Source organism: Talpa europaea (genome assembly GCF_964194135.1).
Source record: "Talpa europaea genome assembly, chromosome: X".
Taxonomy (NCBI): Eukaryota; Metazoa; Chordata; class Mammalia; order Eulipotyphla; family Talpidae; genus Talpa; species Talpa europaea.
In genome coordinates, this window is record NC_140081.1 from 36,626,138 (window position 1) to 36,644,608 (window position 18,471).

The following is an 18,471-nucleotide window of genomic DNA, read 5'->3' on the forward strand; positions in this document are numbered from 1 at the left end:
ATTTCTTTGGAAGTATCTCAAGATTTTAAAATGGTATTATAATGGTATTTCCTGCATGATCTCTTCTTTGGTGGAAAACCCCTAATGTGATTGTGGAGCCTTTTCTATCTGGTAATGTCAAGCTGCACCTATATTCAGATATAGTCTTACCTTCTAGAACCTCCCCCTTTTGAACTTAATTCTTTTCTCCCCTTTGCGGGTTATAAGGTTTAGGGGAAGAGGCTAGCTGTGAAGGGATGACAGTCAGTACTTGGTAAAAGGGTTAAAGCCCTCTTAAGAGCTTGGATTTTGTTAAGGTGTGATTGGAGGTGAGCGCTCTACTCCTTGTATGCAATGGAAACTACCATTAGGTGAGTAAGCCCTGAGCAGGGTTGACAGGAATGGGTTGTTCTCTCTGTACTTGCTGAGGGCATCTTCTCTGGTTTAGATACCTGGGACACCTCAGAATACCTTGCCATGCTGCCGACTTACCCACTTCAGCCTGGGTACAAAATTGTTGAGTTGCCTCCAGAAGTAAGTTTGGGGAAATTGAGGTATCACAAGTGCACATTCTGGCCATCCTTCTTACTGGATTCCCTTAAGAATTGTTTGAGTTTATGGTGATGTTTCAGACATTAAATCCAGTCTGACTTGTGAGTGTTTGCCATCTGAGTGTCTGTCTTATGCTGACCTAGACATAAGTGTCTGAGGCTTCCTTATATTGTCAGTATGGCCTGGCCTTGATGAAAGTGTCAACATATTTTTTTAAAGGTTTGTTTTTATTTATGCATACAAGAACTGGGGTGTAGGCCACAGGTGTGGGGGTGAGAGGATTCAAGAGGATTCAAAGACAGAGTGGGGAGCAGAACAGGTGGATCTACTGAAATACACTGCTGAGGGGTGCAGCAGGCGAGACAGGAGAGGTCTGCTGTGCCATGTGGGTTAGCTCCCTGGCTGGGGATCCAACTCAGGCTGCAGTGGCTGGTGATAGCTTGATAGTGCTGAGACTTTAACCCCTGCGCCACCAGGGAGGCCTATGCAACAAATATTGGATAGGTGGATGATAGCACTTTTTCTTTTCTCTTGTAGAAAATAAAAAGCCAGGTAAAAGTTCCAAAGGATGCAAGAAGGTAAGTAAGCCCCACTCTCAGGTAAGTTATGCCCATTGTTGGGAAACAGGTGCCCTGCCCTAGCAGAGGCTGACAAAACCCAGTACATGTTGGGTAACCTTAGACAGAATATCACATCAGAATCAGCATGTCTAACTTCTCCTTTCTTTCTGAGTGGCTACAGCAGAGAATCAGCAATACTTATTAAGGTGCCATCATAAGCCATACTCTGCTTTGTGCTTGATTTACCTTGGTAGAGGTTGCATCATCCCCATTTTTTAAATGAAGAAACTTAAATTTCTTTCAAGTTTTAAGGTTCAGGGTAATTCAGCTAGAAGTTGAGTCTGTCTGATCCCCAAGTTTCTTCCTATCACTCATGAAGAAGAAGGAAGCAAAAACATAATCTTTGTCTCCAGTTCTTGGACTTCCTGATCTTGCTGGGAAAGATGTAGACATGTAAGACTTAGGCAGGTTTCTATGTGCTGCTGCTGCTGCTTCTTCAGTGACCACAATTAAGAACTGTTTGTCTAGAAAGATTATCCCTTGACCTTTAGTTGGGATACCTTCTTAGTTGTTCCCTATCCACCCCCTTTTTCCTACAGTTTTTCAGTCAGCTCTGCCTGACCGGCAGAGAGAGGGTTGCTCTCTACTAGATATTCAGACTTTTAGGCACAGAGCTCTTCTTTTTACTTACACTTCTCTCTTCCCTTTCCCTTCCTCCCTCCGACTCCCCCACAACCCCAAAATAAACCACTTCAGAACTTTAACATCCCAGGAGGGATAATTTCCATGTGTTCATTATCTCTGTTTGATATTTTTCCCTTCTTGTGTGGTGACCAGCCTGCAAAACAGAATGGGAAGAAATCAGCCTCCAAAGTGCCTTCTGCTCCCCAGTTTGTTCATTCCAGTGATCATGCCAATTGGGAGGCAGAATTAAAGAAGAAGAGGGTAAGCCCTTTACCTTGAAGGAGGGGAAGGTCCTGGCTGGACTGCCAGCTCCACAGAAGCATTGAAGGAAGGGCAGAGGCCAGAACTGTCAGGGCTGTTGAGGCTATTTGTGGAGCGGGGAGAGGGTGGTCACTTTGATACTTTAGGGTTTTTCCCTTTGCTCATATCCTCCCTACGCCCATTCAGTTATTGTCAAGCTTATGGTCCACTGTTCCACTGAAATGATAACCCCTGCCAGTCTCACCAGCACGTTCTTGGATATTGCACTCATGGATAATTCTTCCCTTATCTGAATTCTCAGTATCTGAAACCATGTTTTAATTAAAACTCTTTCCCTTTGACTTTCTTCACATCCTCACGCCTGGCTGTCCTCTTTCTTCTCCAGTTTCTCTACTTTTTTTTTCCCTTCTGCCCTTAAAATGATGGAGTATACCAGAACCTTGTCCTCTTTCTCCCTCTGGTCTTCAGTGGTTCCTCTGTCTATGATACATCTCTTTGAGCTCTACATACCCTATTTTTATTATTCACTGTTACTCTCTCCCTTTCTTCATCTTTTCTTTTCTTTTTCTCAAGCCACATACGTGCTTCAGTCATATCTGCTCTCTCCCTGTGTCTCTACTCCTCCTATCTTAGTGTGTCACACTGTTTCCTCCCTTTGTCATCCCGCTCCCTGTTACTCTTGGTCTTCCATCCTTTTCTCAGACTACAGACCTAATTAGCTATAATCCCTATGTATGTTCACTTGTAAGGTTGAGGATATGAGGGAAAAGCAGAAGATTGCCCGGGAGCAAGAGAAACACAGACGTAGGACCATCGAAAGTTACTGTCAGGATGTCCTGAGACGCCAGGAGGAGTTTGAGCGCAAGGTAAGCAAGCAGTCCTTACCCTTGGGTAGGATTGGTGTGTATTTGCTCAGCAGCAGCTTTTGTCATTGCTGTGTGAAAGGGAAAGCTGAAGGATATGAGATTGTTGGAAGTGAAGTAGAGAGTAAGTGCAGAAAGGCTCAGGATCCCTAGAGACAAAGGGAAGGAGCATGAGAGGGAGCTAAAGGGCCATTTTATGTCTTACATATGATTGGACAGTTGTGCGTAGGTCTTCTCTCTTAAGTTGGAGCTCAAAGTTTGAGGCTTGGAAAAGGGGGCAGGAGATGTAGGATTAGTGTACAGAGGGAAACAGGGAGTTAGTATGAGGGGAGGGTTGAAGAGAGGAGTATGCGTGAGAAGGATGGATGTTATCTTCCTTTAGGGGTTCTTACTGCTTTTCTGGCATATATTCTTATCTCACAGAATAGTCATTTTCCAACTCACAATATATAATACATATTCCTCTCCTATCTCTTGCCCCGCCTAAATTATTTTTCTCACACCTCCCTTTAACATTCCTCTCTTACAGATCCATCTGCACATGCAGGCCTCTAGCTGCTACATGAACACACACTTACACATACACACATACATGTACCATATGGGTTTATTCATTCTTCTTCAAGTTCCCCCACTGTTACAGCTGCTTTTTGGTGAGCTGGGACTCACATGACTCCCACAATCTCCTGAGATTTCCAAACCCCTGACTCGCTCTCTTTCTTCCCCTGGGTCATTCATTCTTTTTCTCATTTAGGAGGAAGTTATGCAGGAATTAAATATGTTTCCTCAACTGGATGATGAGGCCACAAGGAAGGCTTATTATAAGGAGTTCTGTAAGGTAAGGGGACCTTTTTTTTAATTGAGGGAATATTGGTTTACAACATTGTATATGATTTAGTGGAATAGGTTCACACCTCCTCAGATTTATGTGCCCACCACCAAAGCACCCAAAGTCTTTGACCACAGTTCATTAGGCTATGGTCACCTGTTTCTGAAGGCTCTTTAAGGAGGGTACACATTCAGTCCCATCTCCTCTATATTTCTCTTTTTTCTAAGATGGAGACCTTTTCTTTCATGAGTGTGTGTGACTGGTACTCAATCCTTTCCTTGCCTTTATTCCCCTGTCCTCTGCCTGCAGGTGGTGGAATACTCTGATGTAATTCTGGAAGTCTTGGATGCAAGGGACCCGTTGGGCTGCCGGTGCTTCCAAATGGAGGAGGCTGTCCTACGGGCAGAAGGCAATAAGAAGCTGGTCTTAGTGTTGAACAAGATTGGTGGGTATTGGGCAGGAATGAGTAAAGTAGGGGAGGGGTTAGGCCTTCTTCAAAGACTAGCTCAGAGTGGACACTGAGACTCAGCAGTACAGTGCTATTCATTGCAGTTGTATAAGGTAGGAATTCTTTTTTTTATATTATATATATATATTTTACATCATTCCTCATTATTTTACAATATATGCTTTCTCATCTTGGTTATAGTCCCCGTGAAATTCCCACCACCAGTTTACCCGTGCACCCATCACCATAGTCCCTTGTGTTCTTCCTACCTGTTTTGAGCCTACTCCCATCTCCCCTACCCCTTGCAGTATGTCTCTGGTTTATAGTTGCTTGTTGATTTTGATTTCACCTTATTATAATAACTTTTTTACCCTGATCCCTTATTTGAATCTTCTACATTCCTCCTATAAGTGAAACCATCTGGTATTTTTCTTTTTCTTTGTCTTATTTCACTGAGCATGATCCCTTCCAGCTCCATCCATTTTTGCTGCAAATGTCATGAGTTTGTCTTTTTTGATTGCTGATTAGTATTCCTTTGTGTATATATATTTACTACATTTTCTTGATCCAGTCATCTATTTTTGGGCATTTGTGTTGTTTCCATAGCTCACCTATTGTAAATAGTGCTGCAATAAACCCAGGGATGCAGGTGTCCTTTTGAATTAATGTTTTTGTGTCCTTTGGGTAGATACCTAGGAGTGGAATTGCTGGATCATATGGAAGCTCCATTTTTAGCAGTTTGAGGGACCTCCACACAGCTTTCCATAGTGGCCAGTTTACATTCCCACCAGCAGTGTAGGAGAGTTCCTTTTTCTCTCCATCCTCGACAATATTTGTTGTTACTAGTTTTTTTTTGATAGGTGCCATTCTCCCCCACTGCAGAATGTCTCTGGTTTATAGTTGCCTGTTGATTTTGATTTTTACTTTAATTACATTTTGCCCACTGATTCCTTATTTGGATTCCCTACATTCCTCCTTTAAGTGAAACCATCTGGTATTTTCTTTTTCTCTCTGGCTTATTTCAGTGAGCATAATCCCTTCCAGCTCTGTCCATGTTGCTGCAAATGGCATGAATTTATCATTTTTGATTGCTGAGTAATATTCCATTGTGTATATGTACCACATTGTCTTGATCCAGTCATCTCTTTTGGCCAATAGGCATATGAGAAAAATGTTCAACATCACTTCTAATCAGGGAAATTAAAATCAAAACCACAATGAGATACCATCTTACACCAGTGAGAATAGCACATATTAAAAAAACTAGCAACAACAAATGTTGGTGAGGATTTGGAGAAAAAGGAACTCTCCTACACTGCTGGTGGGAATGCAAACTGGCGCAAACACTGTGCAAAGCTGTGTGGAGTTTCCTAAAACCGCTAAAAATGTAGCTTCCATATGATCCAGCAATTTCACTCCTAGGTATCTACCCAAAGGACACAAAAACATTAATTCAAAAGGACACCCGCACCCCTATGTTTATTGCAGCACTGTTTACAATAGGTAAACTTTGGAAACAACCCAAATACCTAAAAATAGATATGTGCCATTCTCACTGGTGCAAGGTGGTATCTCATTGTGGTTTTGATTTGCATTTCCCTGATTACGAGTGACATTGAACATTTTTTCATATGCCTGTTGGCCATTTGCATTTCTTCTTTGGAGAAGTGTCTTTTTAGCTCTTCTGCCCATTTTTTGACTGGGTTGTTTACTTTGTTTTGTTGAGTTTCATCAGCTCTTTGTAGATCTTTGTGGTATTGGGTGCAAAAATTTTCTCCCAATCAGTGGGGTGTCTCTTTGTTTGGGTTAATGTCTCTTTTGCTGTACAAAAGCTCTTTAATTTGATGTAGTCCCATCTGTTTATCCTTTCCCTCACTATCTTTGTTTTTGGTGATGTGTCTTTAAAGACGTTATTGAGGTATATGTCATGTAGTGTTTTGCCTATTTTTCTTCTATATATTTTATGGTTTCAGTTCTTATGTCTAGTTCTTTTAACCATTTTGAGTTGATTTTTGTGCATGGTGTGAGGTAGTAGTCAAGGTTCATTTTTTTTTTTTTTGCATGTAGCAGCCCAGTTTTTCTAGCACCATTTATTGAACAGACTTTAATTTTTCCATTGCATAGTCTTTGCTCCTTTGTCAAAGATTAGTTGCCCATAAATCTGTGGGTTTATTTCTGGGTTTTCTATTTGATTCCTTTGGTCTGTGTGTCTGTTCTTGTTCCAGTACTATGCATTTTTGATTATTACGGCTTTGTAGCATAGTTTGAAGTCTGGGAATGTGATACCTCCATTCCCTTCCTTTTTATTCAGGAGAGCTCTGGCTATTTGGGTTTTTTTGTGGCTCTGTATGAATTTCATTAATATTTGTTCTATTACTTTGAAGAATGTCACTGAAATTTTTATTGGCATAGCATTGAGTCTGTAAATTGCCCTTGGTGGGATGGCCATTTTGAAAATGTTGATTCTTCCAATCCATGAGCAGTTGATGTCTTTCCATTTCTTCGTGTCTTCTTTTATTTCTTTTAACAATGTTTTATAATTTTCTTTGTATAGGTCCTTCACCTCTTTTGTTAGGTTTATTCCCAAGCATTTGATGTTTTGTTTCAATTATAAAAGGGATGGTTTTCTTGATTTCTTCTTCTTTAGATTTGTTGTTTGCATATAGGAAAGCTGCTGATATATGTGTGTTGATTTTTATTTCTGGTACTTAAGTAAACTGATTGATTATTTTGATTAGTTTTTCTGTGGAGTTTTTGGGGTTCTCTGTGTGTTATTATATCATTTGCGAATAGTGATAGTTTTCCTTCTTCTTTGCCTATTTGGATTCCTTGTATGTCTTTCTCTTGTCTTACTGCTCTGGCTAGGACTTCCAGAGTTATATTGAAAAACAGTGGTGAGAGTGGACATCCCATCCTTGTCTTAAAGGAAAGGCTTTCCTTTCAGCTTTTCAAGATATGAATTCTTGTGTTTGAGGCCAGGAATCTGAGAGGTAAAGTCACTTGTCTAAAGACAGACAGAAGACATACAGACATACAGACATATAGACATACATACATACACACACAGTGTAGTGTTGGGAATGGAGCCCAAATCTATCTACCTTTCAGTCCCCTGTTCTTGCATTTTGAACCTTGTCTGTAAGTTGCTAGTCCTGGAGAATTTCTGTTTCCCTGAAGCTGGAACCAGTCTTGATCAGAAGAGTGCATGGACTGAAGAGTCACTCAATTCTATTTCTTATACCAGTTGTGCTGTCTTATTTTCTCTGTGATCTTGGACAAATCATATCTCTTTTCAGAGATCTTTTTTTTTTTTTTTATTATCTGGATGGAAAAAGGTCTGTGACTGTCCCAACCTCAGGGTTGTGAGAATTAATGATAAATGTTTGACATGTGGCCTATGTGGCCTGCACTTCACAAATGGTAGCCGTTCTTGTCATGGTTATTCTTGACATTTGGCACAGCATAGATTTGTCCAGAGAGAAGATGGACAATAATCTGGGGGAGGCCTATGGAACTCTGGCTCTCAGGCAGTCAGACACTCTGGCATTCTGATTTTGAAGAAAAGTATCTGAGAAGAAACAGCTAATTTTCCTTTTCTCCCCAAAGGAACAGAGCTCCCTCAGGGAGCACTACCTGGTACCCTAGGCTATACTGTCCTTTCCAACTCTGACCTCTGGGGACTCAGCAAGGTCTGGCAGGGCTAGGGAGATAGTTGTTGATAAGAGTTGGGCCTAGTTTTTGGTGGTGGAGATCTTTGGAGTGAGCCATTGTAAGGTGATGTTCTCCTTACCTCCTGTCTATTCCTATTTTCTTCAGACCTTGTCCCCAAGGAAATTGTGGAGAAGTGGCTGAATTACCTACGAAACGAGCTGCCAACTGTGGCTTTCAAGGCTAGCACTCAGCATCAGGTCAAAAACCTGGTAAGTTGGGGCCATTGTTGGCTAGTGTCTTTCAGGGTAGGCTAGAGCCAGGGTAGGGGTTGGGGCATGGCTTGGATTGGGCCTCTAGCTCTTTGGTAATTGGCCTTCAACTTTGAGCTTTTTCTTTTTTTTTAAAGATTTATATATACATACAAGAACTGGGGTACAGGCTAGAAGTGTGAGGGTGAGAGGATTCACCAGAGACAGTGGGGAGCAGAACAGGCGGATTTACTGAAATATACTGCTGAGGGGAGCAGCAGGTGAGACAAGAGAGGTCTGCTGCACCATGCGGGTAAACTCCCTGGCCGGGGATTGAACTTGTGCTGCAGTAGCTGCGGGTTGCTTCATAGTGCAGTGTTTACCCACTTGCACCACCAGGGAGCCCACGAGCTTTTTCTTTTCTTTTCTTCTTTTTTTTGGGGCTAAAAATTTTTATTTATCACAATTAATGTGATAAATAAAATATTATACATTATAAATAAAATATTATAATATAAAATATTATACAACCATTACAAATTAAAACAGAGCTAAGTAATAATGAAAATAAAAATAACTACCAGAGCTACTCTACTTTATTCTTTCTTGGTCCTATGAATGAATAAACTGTTATTAAACATTTGCTGTGCACCCAGACATTTGTTATTTAATCTTTATAATTTTTTTTTATAATTTCTTAAAAATTTATTTTTTACATCATTATTGATTTTTTAAAAAGAATTATTTATTTATTTATACAAACACTGGGTACAGTCAGAAGCGCGGGAGGGTGAGAGAATTCACCAGAGCCAGAGGGAAGAGTAGAGCAGGCAGATTGACGAAGCACACTGCTGAGGGGAACGGCAGGCGGCAGGAGAGGTCTGCGTGCCATGTGGGACCCTCACCTGGTGGCCAGGGATTGAACTGGCGCTGCAGAGGCTGTGGGCAGCCTCGAAACCCAGCGCTCAACAGCTACTCCACCGGGGAGGGGAGGCCCTCTTTGTTCATTTTTAAATGATACTTGCTTTATGACCCCTCCTCCCAGGTGCAGTGCCTATAGAATTTCCTTCACCAATGCACTTGTGCACCATCACCACAGTCCCCTGTGCTCCTCCCTCTCTTCCTCTGATCCCTCTCTCTCCTCCTCCCCTGCAGGATGTCTGATTTATAATTGTCTGGTTTTGTTTTGTGTTGTGTAGTTATTAATTTTTACACTGATGTCTAATTTGGTTCCTCTGTATTCCTCCTATAAGTGAAACCATCCGAAATTTTTCTTTTTCCTTCTGACTTATTTCACTGAGCATAATTCCTTCTAGCTCCATCCACGTTGCTGCAAATGGCATGAGTTTGTCTTTTTGATGGCTGAATAGTATTCCATTGTGTATGTATACCACATCTTCTTGATCCAGTCATCTATTTTTGGGCATTTGCATTGTTTTCAGGTTTTACCTATTATAAATAGTGCTGCAATAAACATAGGGGTTCAAGTGTTCTTTTGAATCAGTGTTTTTGTGTCCTTTGGATAGAACCCTAGGAGTAGAATTGCTGAGTCAGATGGTAGCTCCAATTTTAGTAGACAATCCAGTCAAGAAATGGGCAGAATAACTTAAAAGACATTTCTGCAAAGAGGAAATGCAAATGGCCAACAGGCATATGAAAAAAAGTTCAACACCCCATATAATCAGGGAAATGTAAATCAAAAACACATTGAGATACCACCTTACACCAGTAAGAAACACACATATCAGAAAAACTAGCAACAAATTTTGGTGAGGATGTGGTGACAAAGAAACTCTCCTACATTGCTGGTGGGAGTGCAAACTAGTATAAGCACTATGGAAAGCTGTCTGGAGGCCCAAAGCTTTTTATTTACTAGATAACTTTTTTTTTAGTTAATATTTTATTTTATATAATTCTTACATCATTTTTCATATTTGCAAAATGTATGCATCATTTTCATTTTGGTTATATTCCCCATACAATTGCACCCTCTCCTTATTTTGACCCTAGTCCTTCCTCTCCCTGCCTCTCCCCCCCACCCCGAAGTGTGTCTCTGGTTTAGAGTTGCTTGTTGATTTTGATTTTTACTTTGTACTAATTAGCCTTTTTCCTGGTCCCTTATTTAGGTTTTCTAAATTCCTTCTATGAGTGAGACCATCTGGTATTTTTCTTTCTGACTTATTTCGCTGAGCATGATCCCTTCTTGCTCCATCCATGTTGCTGCAAACTGCTTGTGTTTATCTTTTTTGATTGCTGAGTAATATTCCATCGTGTATATATACCACATCTTCTTGATCCACTCATCTATTTTTGGGCATTTGGGCTGTTTCCATAGCTTTGTAAGTAGTGCTGCTATAAACATAGGGGTGCAGGTGCCCTTTGGAATGGATGTTTCTGTGTCCTTTGGGTAAATACCTAGGAGTGGAATTGCTGGATCGTATGGAAGCTCTATCTTTAGTAGGTCAAGAAATCTCCACACAGCTCTCCATAGTGGTTGGACCAGTTTGTACTCCCACCAGCAGTGCAGGAGAGTTCCTTTTTCTCCACACCTTGCCAACATTTGTTGTTGCTAGTTTTTTTAATATATGCCATTCTCACTGGTGTAAGATGGTATCTCATGGTAGTTTTGATTTGCATTTCCCTGATTACAAGTGATGTTGAACATTTTTTCATATGCCTGTTGGCTATTTGCATTTCCTCTTTGGAGAAATTTCTTTTTAGCTCTTCTGCCCATTTTTTGACTGGATTATTTTCTTTGTTTTTGTTGAGTCTCATTAGCTCTTTGTAGATTGTTGGGATCAGTCCTTTATCATTAGTTTTGTGTGCCAGAATTTTCTTCTATGTATTTTATGGTTTCAGGTCTTATGTCTAGTTCTTTAATCCATTTGGAGTTGGTTTTTGTGCATGGTGTGAGGTTGAAGTCAAGCTTCATTCTTTTGCATGTAGTGACCCAGTTTTCCCAGCACCATTTATTGAACAAACTTTCTTTGCTCCAGTGCATATTCTTTGCTCCTTTGTCAAAGATTAGTTGCCTGTAAATCTGTGGGTTTATTTCTGGATTTTCTATTCGGTTCCATTTGTCTGTGTGTTCTGTTCTTGTTCCAATACCGTGCAGTTTTGATGATTTTGGCTTTGTAGTATAATTTGAAGTCTGGGCATGTGATGCCTCCATTCCCTTCTTTTTTTTTTTTTCAGTAGAGCTTTGGCTATTCGGGGTTTTTTGTGATTCCATATGAATTTCATCAATAATTGTTCTATTTCTTTGAAGAATGTACTTGAAATTTTGATTGGAATAGCATTGAATCTTAAATTGCTTTTGGTAGGATGGCCATTTTAATACTGTTAATTCTTCCAATCCATGAGCAGGGGATGTCTTTCCATTACTTTGTGTCTTCTTCTATTTCTTTTAACAGTGTTTTATAGTTTTCTTTGTATAGGTCCTTTACCTCTTGTTAGAGATAGTTTTCTTTTTTTGTGTTGTCCTTGTTTGGTTTTGGTATTAGTGTAATGTTGGTTTCATAGAATGTGTTTGGTATTATCCCTTCCTTCTCAATTTTTTTGAACGATTTTGTGAAGTATAGGCACTAATTCGTTTCTGAATATTTGGTAGAATTCATTTGTAAATCCATCAGGTCCTGGGCTTTTGTTTTTGGGCAGGTTTTTGATTACCATTTCAATTTTGCTGCTTGTAATTGGTCTGTTTAGGTGTTCTGTTTCTTCTTTATCTAGCTTTGGGTGATTGTAGAGTTGTAGGAATTTGTCTATCTCTTCTGATCGTAAAACTTGTTAACATATAACTGTCCATAGTAGTTTCTGATTATTTTTTTTATTTCTGCTGTGTCTGTTGTGATTTCTCCTCTTTCATTTGTGCTCCTATTTATTTGTGCTTTCTCCCTTTTTTCCTTTGTGAGCCTGGCTAGGGGTTTTTCTATTTTATTGATTTTTTTCGAAGAACCAGCTTTTGGTTTCATTGATCTTTTGGATTTTTTTTTTGTTTGTTTTGATTTCATTTATTTCTGCTTTGATTTTTATTATTTCTTTTCTTCTACTGGTTTTGGTTTTTTTTTTGTTTTTGTTCTTTTTCTAGTTCTTTGAACTTCCAGATTAGGCTGTTTCTTTGAGATCTTTTTTATTTCTTGATGTGAGCCTCTATTGCTATACATTTCCCTCTTATTACTGCTTTTGCTGTGTCCCATATTAAGGAAATTGGTGTCCTCCTTGTCATTCAACTCAAAGTATTTTTTAATTTCTTCTTTGATCTCATTAGTCCAGTGCTCTTCCAGTAGTGTGGGTTTCAATCTCCATGAGGTAGGAGGGTTCCTTGCCTTCGTTTATGGTTTACTTCTAGCTTGATGCCTTCATGGTCAGAGAAGATGGTTGGTATGATTTCAATCTTTGTGTATCTGTTGATGTTTGTCTTTTGTCTCAGTATGTGATCGATCCTGGAGAATGATCTGTGTGCACTTGAAATAAATGTGTACTTAGACTTTTTTGGGTTTAGTGTTATCTGTTTTTTCCCTCTTGTCAGCTTTATTATTTTTTCCTTGTCTTGGATTCTTAGGAGCTTTAATATTATGTGTCTTGTGTATGTTTCCTTTAGTCATGGAAGTTTGATATTCTTCTTGGTTCTTGTATGTCTATTTTCAGCTCCTTCACGTTTGAGAAGTTCTTTTCAATTATTTCCTTGAATATTTTCTCTGTTCCTAGATCTCCCTCCTCTCCTTCTGGGATTCCTATAACTCTTATATTTCCTTTCCTCATGGAGTCAGATAGTTCCCAAAGTCTTTCTTCAGTCTTTTTCCTTCATACTTCTCTTTCCTTTTCTGTTTTGATTCTTTTTATTTCCGTGTCTTCAAGAGTACTTGTTCATTCTTCCATTTCATCTGTTCTGCTTTCACGGCTTTTCCCAGAAATCTTTAGCTCCTCCATTAATTCTTTGATCTCCTGCATTTCTTTTACTTCCCTCTTTAGGGACTCAATTTTATTCTTCTGATCGTTGATTATTTTTCCCATATCATTTTTGACTTCCTTCAGTCTTTTAATCATGGCAATTTTAAATTTTCTTTCTAGAAGGCTCAGAAGTTCTTCCAAGTCACTGTCGTTGCAGTCTGGTGGGTTGTTTTCTTTGGTGGTGTGTCTTTTTCCTGAGGGGTTGCTAGGTTGCATTTAGTTTTTCTTCTCCCTTCTGCCTGTTTCCTAATTTGCCCTATGTGTTGGGACACTGTGTCACTGGTACTGGCCAGCATCTTTTTGGTGTGCTCTTTCTGTGATTTCGGAAACTGGTGGTCCAAACCAGTCAAATACCGTTATGCCAGAAGTCCGGTGAGGCAGTGGTACTTTGAGTATGTTAATGGTCACTGTCACAGAATATCTCCTCCTTCTATGTTTGTTTAATTCCAAAGGTGTGTCTTGAAGTTCCACAGACTTCCCTGGAGGTGGGGTGGCTGGATTGCACTCTGGGCTCCAAATCACTGGCTCCCCCTCTGGGCTCCTACTCCCTGCCAGGGGGGACCAGGGTTGTGGGGTCCTTCAGCTCACCTCTGGCTCTGTGGGGAGCCTTCTGCCAGTTTCAAGAAGTCTTTATTGAAGGAATGTCCCTGTTCTAAAATGGCGAGTCGGAGATGCACTTTCCTGCACACACGGTCTGCCCTGGCCTTGGATGCCCGCTCCCCCTTTGGGCTCAGACTGCTGGCCAGAAGGGGCCTGTCGTGGGGGTGCTTCCCAGCTCACCTCTGGTTCAGCGAGTAGCCTTCGGCCGGTTTCAAGCAGTCTTTATTGAAGGAAGGTCCCTGTTCTAAAATGGTGAGTCAGAGACGCACATTCCTGTGCATTTGGTCTGACACTTCTTTTTTTTTTTACGGTTTATTTATTAATGCATACAAGAACTGGGGTTCAGGCCAGAGGTGTGGTGTGTGAAACGATTCACCAGAGACAGTGGGAAACTGAACAGATAGATTGACTGAAATACACTGCTGAGGGGAGAAGCTGGTGAATCAGTAAAGGTCTGCTGTGCCATGTGGGTAGCTCCCTGCCTGGGGATTGAACTCATGCTTCAGTGGCTGTGGATATCTTCATAGGTTGCATCTTAAACCCTTGCGCCACCAAGGAGGCCCCTAGATTACTTCTTTTTTTTTTTTTAAGATTTATTTATTTATACAAGAACTGGGGTACAGGCCAGATGCGCGGGAGTTTGAGAGTATTCAACAGAGACAGAGTGGGGAACAGAACAGGGAGACTGACAAAATACACTGCTGAGGGGAGCAGTGGGTGCGACAGGAGAGGTCTGCCACGCCATGTGGGACCCTCGCCGGCCGGCTGGGATTGAACCGGCGAGGCAGAGGCTGCAGACAGCTTCACAGCACTGTTCTCAACTGCCTGTGCAACCAGGGGAGTCCCCCCTAGATAACTTCTTAATATCATTTTACTTCTTCCTATATTATCACTTTAGGAAGCTGCTATTAACTTTTAAAAACATATGCCTTCATTCATTTTTTTCTTTAAATCATACTACTTTAAATTTTTATAATATAGCAATACATCTTCACTGTAAAATATTAAAGTATTCAGAAACATTGATTACTTTTGAGGAGAGAAGCCCACTCTTAAGAGACTTTTTTTTTCTATTTTTTCACCCGATATAAAGCTTAATATTTATTGAAAAATAAAATAGCAAAAATAAAACCAATAATAGATAAGGTTTAAAAACCGTTTTCTACCGGTACCCCTGGCTTTATTTTCTTGGAGATTTTCTATGTCTACCTTTTTGATGCTAAATAAGATTAGTTTCCATGTTTTTTTTTTTTATCATTGAACCAGTATTTCAACACAAATGTCTTTTTTTTGTTGGTGGACAAATGTGTAGGTCACTTACTGAGAGGTAGGTGGAGTGTCTGAGTCATGAGCTTTATGCATTTTACATTTATTTTACATTTTCCTAGGTACTGACAAATTGTCACCCCTGCCCACATCTATACTAATTATTTTCTCACCAGTGGGGTAGATGAATGTGTGAGAGAGCCTACTTTCCTACACCCTTACAAATATTTGATATCATTAAATGTTTTAATCTTTACTATTCTGGGAGAAGCATGATACTTCATTTACAATGCTTTGGTTGTTTGATGGCAAAAATGTCATTGGTATCCTTTTCTAATTACCCTCTCTCATTTGCATTCCACTTTCAAGCTATTTTTCTTTAACCTGATCCTTATTTAAAAGGTTTTTGAAAATTACTATTTTTTTTGAATTTTCAGGTTACAGTTTTGCTTTTCATATGTGCACATTCCTCTCACCCTCCACCAAACCACATTCCCTCTGTTTCCCTCCTTTCTTCCCTTTCCTCCCTTCCCCGTTCCCCCTGGTAACCATTAAATTCTTTCACTAAGTCCTAGATTTATTCCTGTTGTATTTTTGGGTATTTATATTCCATAGGTTAGTGAAGCCATCTGCTTTTATCATTCACTTTATGTCTTACTTTACTTAACATAATCATCATGAAGTCCGTCCATTTTATCCCAAAAGACACTGTCTTTTTTTCCCCCAGAATAGTCCATTGAGTATATATTCCAAAATTTCTTTATCCATTTGTCTGTTTTAGGGCAATTAGGTTGGTTTCATGACTTAGCATTTGTGGACAATTCTACTATGTACATAGGTGTATGTGAATCTTTATGTTATTTTTATTGAGGTAATTTTGGCTATAACACTGCATACGTACTGTACCTGTATAGGTTCACACCTCTTCAAATGTAATCACACTATGCAAAGCACCCATAATCCTCCACTATAGTCCACTGGTTTCCCTCCCCCGTCATCCCCAACCTCCTCTGGTAGTCTTAGTTTTGTGATCAAATTTCAAGGGTTTGTTTTAGTTAGATTTTTCTCTGTTCTTTTGCTTTGTTTCATTATAGACAATATAAAGACAAAAAGTGGACGAGTGAAATCATCCAGTATTTGTCTTTTTCCTTTGACTTATATAATCACTTCCATTGATAAAGTCACAAATGGCAAGATTTTATCTTTTTTACACCTGAGTAGTATTCTCTCTCTCTCTCTCTCTCTCTCTCTCTCTCTCACACACACACACACACACAATCTTCTTAATCCACTATCTTGTTGGACACTTAGGTTGTTTCCATAACTTGGTTACTGTAAATAGAGTTTCACTGAACAATGGAGTGCTTATATCCCTTCAGATTAGTGTTTTTGTATACTTTGGATAAATCCCTAGAAGTGGAATTACTGGACTATATGATAGGTCTCTTTTTAACACTTTGAGTAAACTCCATGCTATTTTCTTTTTTTTTATTTTTATTTTTTTTTTGAGAGGAAGATTTATTTATTTACTTTTTTTTTAAATAATAAATTTTATTTTTATATTCCCCATACAATTGCAAACCTCCCATTCTGACCCCAATCCCTCCCCTCCCAGCCCCCACCCCCCAAAAAGTGTCTCTGGTTCATAGTTTTTTGTTGATTTTGATTTTCACTTTCTTATAGTTATTCATTTTCCTGGTCCCTTATTTAAGTTTTCTAGATTCCTGCTATGAATGAGACCATCCGGTATTTTTCTTTTTCTTTTTGGCTTATTTCGCTGAGCATGATCCCTTCCAGCGCCATCCATGTTGCTGCAAATTGCAAGTGTTTATCTTTTTTGAATGCTGAGTAATATTCCATTGTATATATGTACCACATCTTCTTGATCCAGTCATCTATTTTTGGGCATTTGGGCTGTTTCCACAGCTTAGCTATTGTAAATAGTGCTGCTGTAAACATAGGGGTGCAGGTGTTCTTTGGAATTGATGTTTCTGTGTCCTTTGGTTAAATACCTAGGAGAGGAATTGCTGGATCATGTGGAAGCTCTATGTTTAGTAGGTCCAGAAATCTCCACACAGCTCTCCATAGTGGTTGGACCAGTTTGCACTCCCACCAACAGTGTAGAAGAGTTCCTTTTTCTCCACAACCTCGCCAACATTTGCTGTTGCTAGTTTTTAATATGTGCCGTTCTCACTGGTGTAAGATGGTATCTCATGGTAGTTTTGATTTGCATTTCCCTGATTACAAGTGATGTTGAACATTTTTTCATATGTCTGTTGGCCATTTGCATTTCCTCTTCAGAGAAGTTTCTTTTTAGCTCTTCTGCCCATTTTTTGACTGGATTATTTTCTTTGTTGTTGCTGAGTCTCATCAGCTCTTTGCAGACTTTTGTGATCAGTCCTTTATCATTAGTGTTGTGTGCAAAAATGTTCTCCCAGTTGGTGGGGTTTCTCTTTGTTTTTGTTATTGTCTCTTTTGCTGTGCAGAAGCTCTTTAATTTGATGTAGTCCCAGCTGTTTATCTTTGCCTTTACTATCACTGCTTTGGGTGATGTGTCTGTAAAGATGTCTTTGATATGCAAATCACGTAGTGTTCCGCCTATATTTCCTTCTATGTATTTTATGGTTTCAGGTCTTATGTCTAGTTCTTTAATCCATTTTGAGTTGATTTATGTGTATGGTGTGAGGTAGTGGTCAAGCTTCATTCTTTTGCTCCATGCTATTTTGTTAATAGTGTACTTGAGTTCCTTTAAAGTGTACTGGAATTCCTTTTTCTTCATGTCATTGCCAACACTTGTTTCTGATCTTTTGGATATTGCCCATTCTTACAGTTGTGAAATAGTGTCTCATTGTGTTTTTGATTTGCATTTTTCTGATAGTAAGGATGATGAACATTTTTTATGCTTATTGGCCATCTGTATGTCTAACTATTCTGTTACAGCTTTGTATTCTCCTATGTATTTTATGATTTCCGTTCTTACCTCCAAGTATTTGATATATTTTGAGTTAATTTTTCTGTGTGCTATGACTTTGTGGTCTAGTTTCATTCTTTTGCATGTGGCTGTCCAATTCTCCCATTATCATTTGTTGAATAGACTTTCATTTCTCAGTTATACATTCCTGACTCCTATGTCAAAGAACCAGCTTTTGGTTTCATTGATCTTTTGGACTGCCTTTTTTTTTCTGTTTTGTTTATGTCTGCTCTAATTTTTCTTGTTTCTTTCCTTCTTCTGACTTTTTGTTTGTTATTCCTTTTCTAGTTCTTTAAGGTATAAGATGAAATTATTTATTCGAGCACTTTCTTGTGTCTTGATGTGTGCCTGTATTGCTTATATACTTCCCTCTTAGTACAGCTTTTGCTGTATCCCATAGATTCTGATAGCTCATGTTTCATTTTCATTCATTCTCCAGGTATTTTTTAATTCAGTAAACATTCAGTAGAATGTTGTTTATCCTGTACATATTTGCAGTGATTTCCCTTTTTTGTGGTTGATTTCTCATTTGATACCATTGTAAGAAGATATTTTATATGATTTGAATCATCATGAGTTTAATGACACTTGTTTTGTGATCCAAGATGT

General features: G+C 39.3%; 1 protein-coding gene across 2 annotated transcripts in view; it reads left to right on the forward strand.

The window, feature by feature from the left end:
* GNL3L (G protein nucleolar 3 like) overlaps positions 1–18,471 on the forward strand; it is a gene marked incomplete at both ends in the record, with an annotated part of 64,933 nt that overhangs the window by 19,760 nt on the left and 26,702 nt on the right. Inside the window, 6 exons of one of the 2 annotated variants that reach the window (XM_084258480.1) lie at positions 1,069–1,109; positions 1,929–2,036; positions 2,786–2,902; positions 3,654–3,737; positions 4,038–4,173; positions 7,993–8,096. In XM_084258480.1, coding sequence (XP_084114606.1) covers positions 1,069–1,109; positions 1,929–2,036; positions 2,786–2,902; positions 3,654–3,737; positions 4,038–4,173; positions 7,993–8,096 — 590 coding nt within the window. Of the gene's footprint in view, positions 1–1,068; positions 1,131–1,928; positions 2,037–2,785; positions 2,903–3,653; positions 3,738–4,037; positions 4,174–7,992; positions 8,097–18,471 lie in introns of both variants that reach the window. The other variant, XM_084258479.1, reaches the window with a different exon arrangement.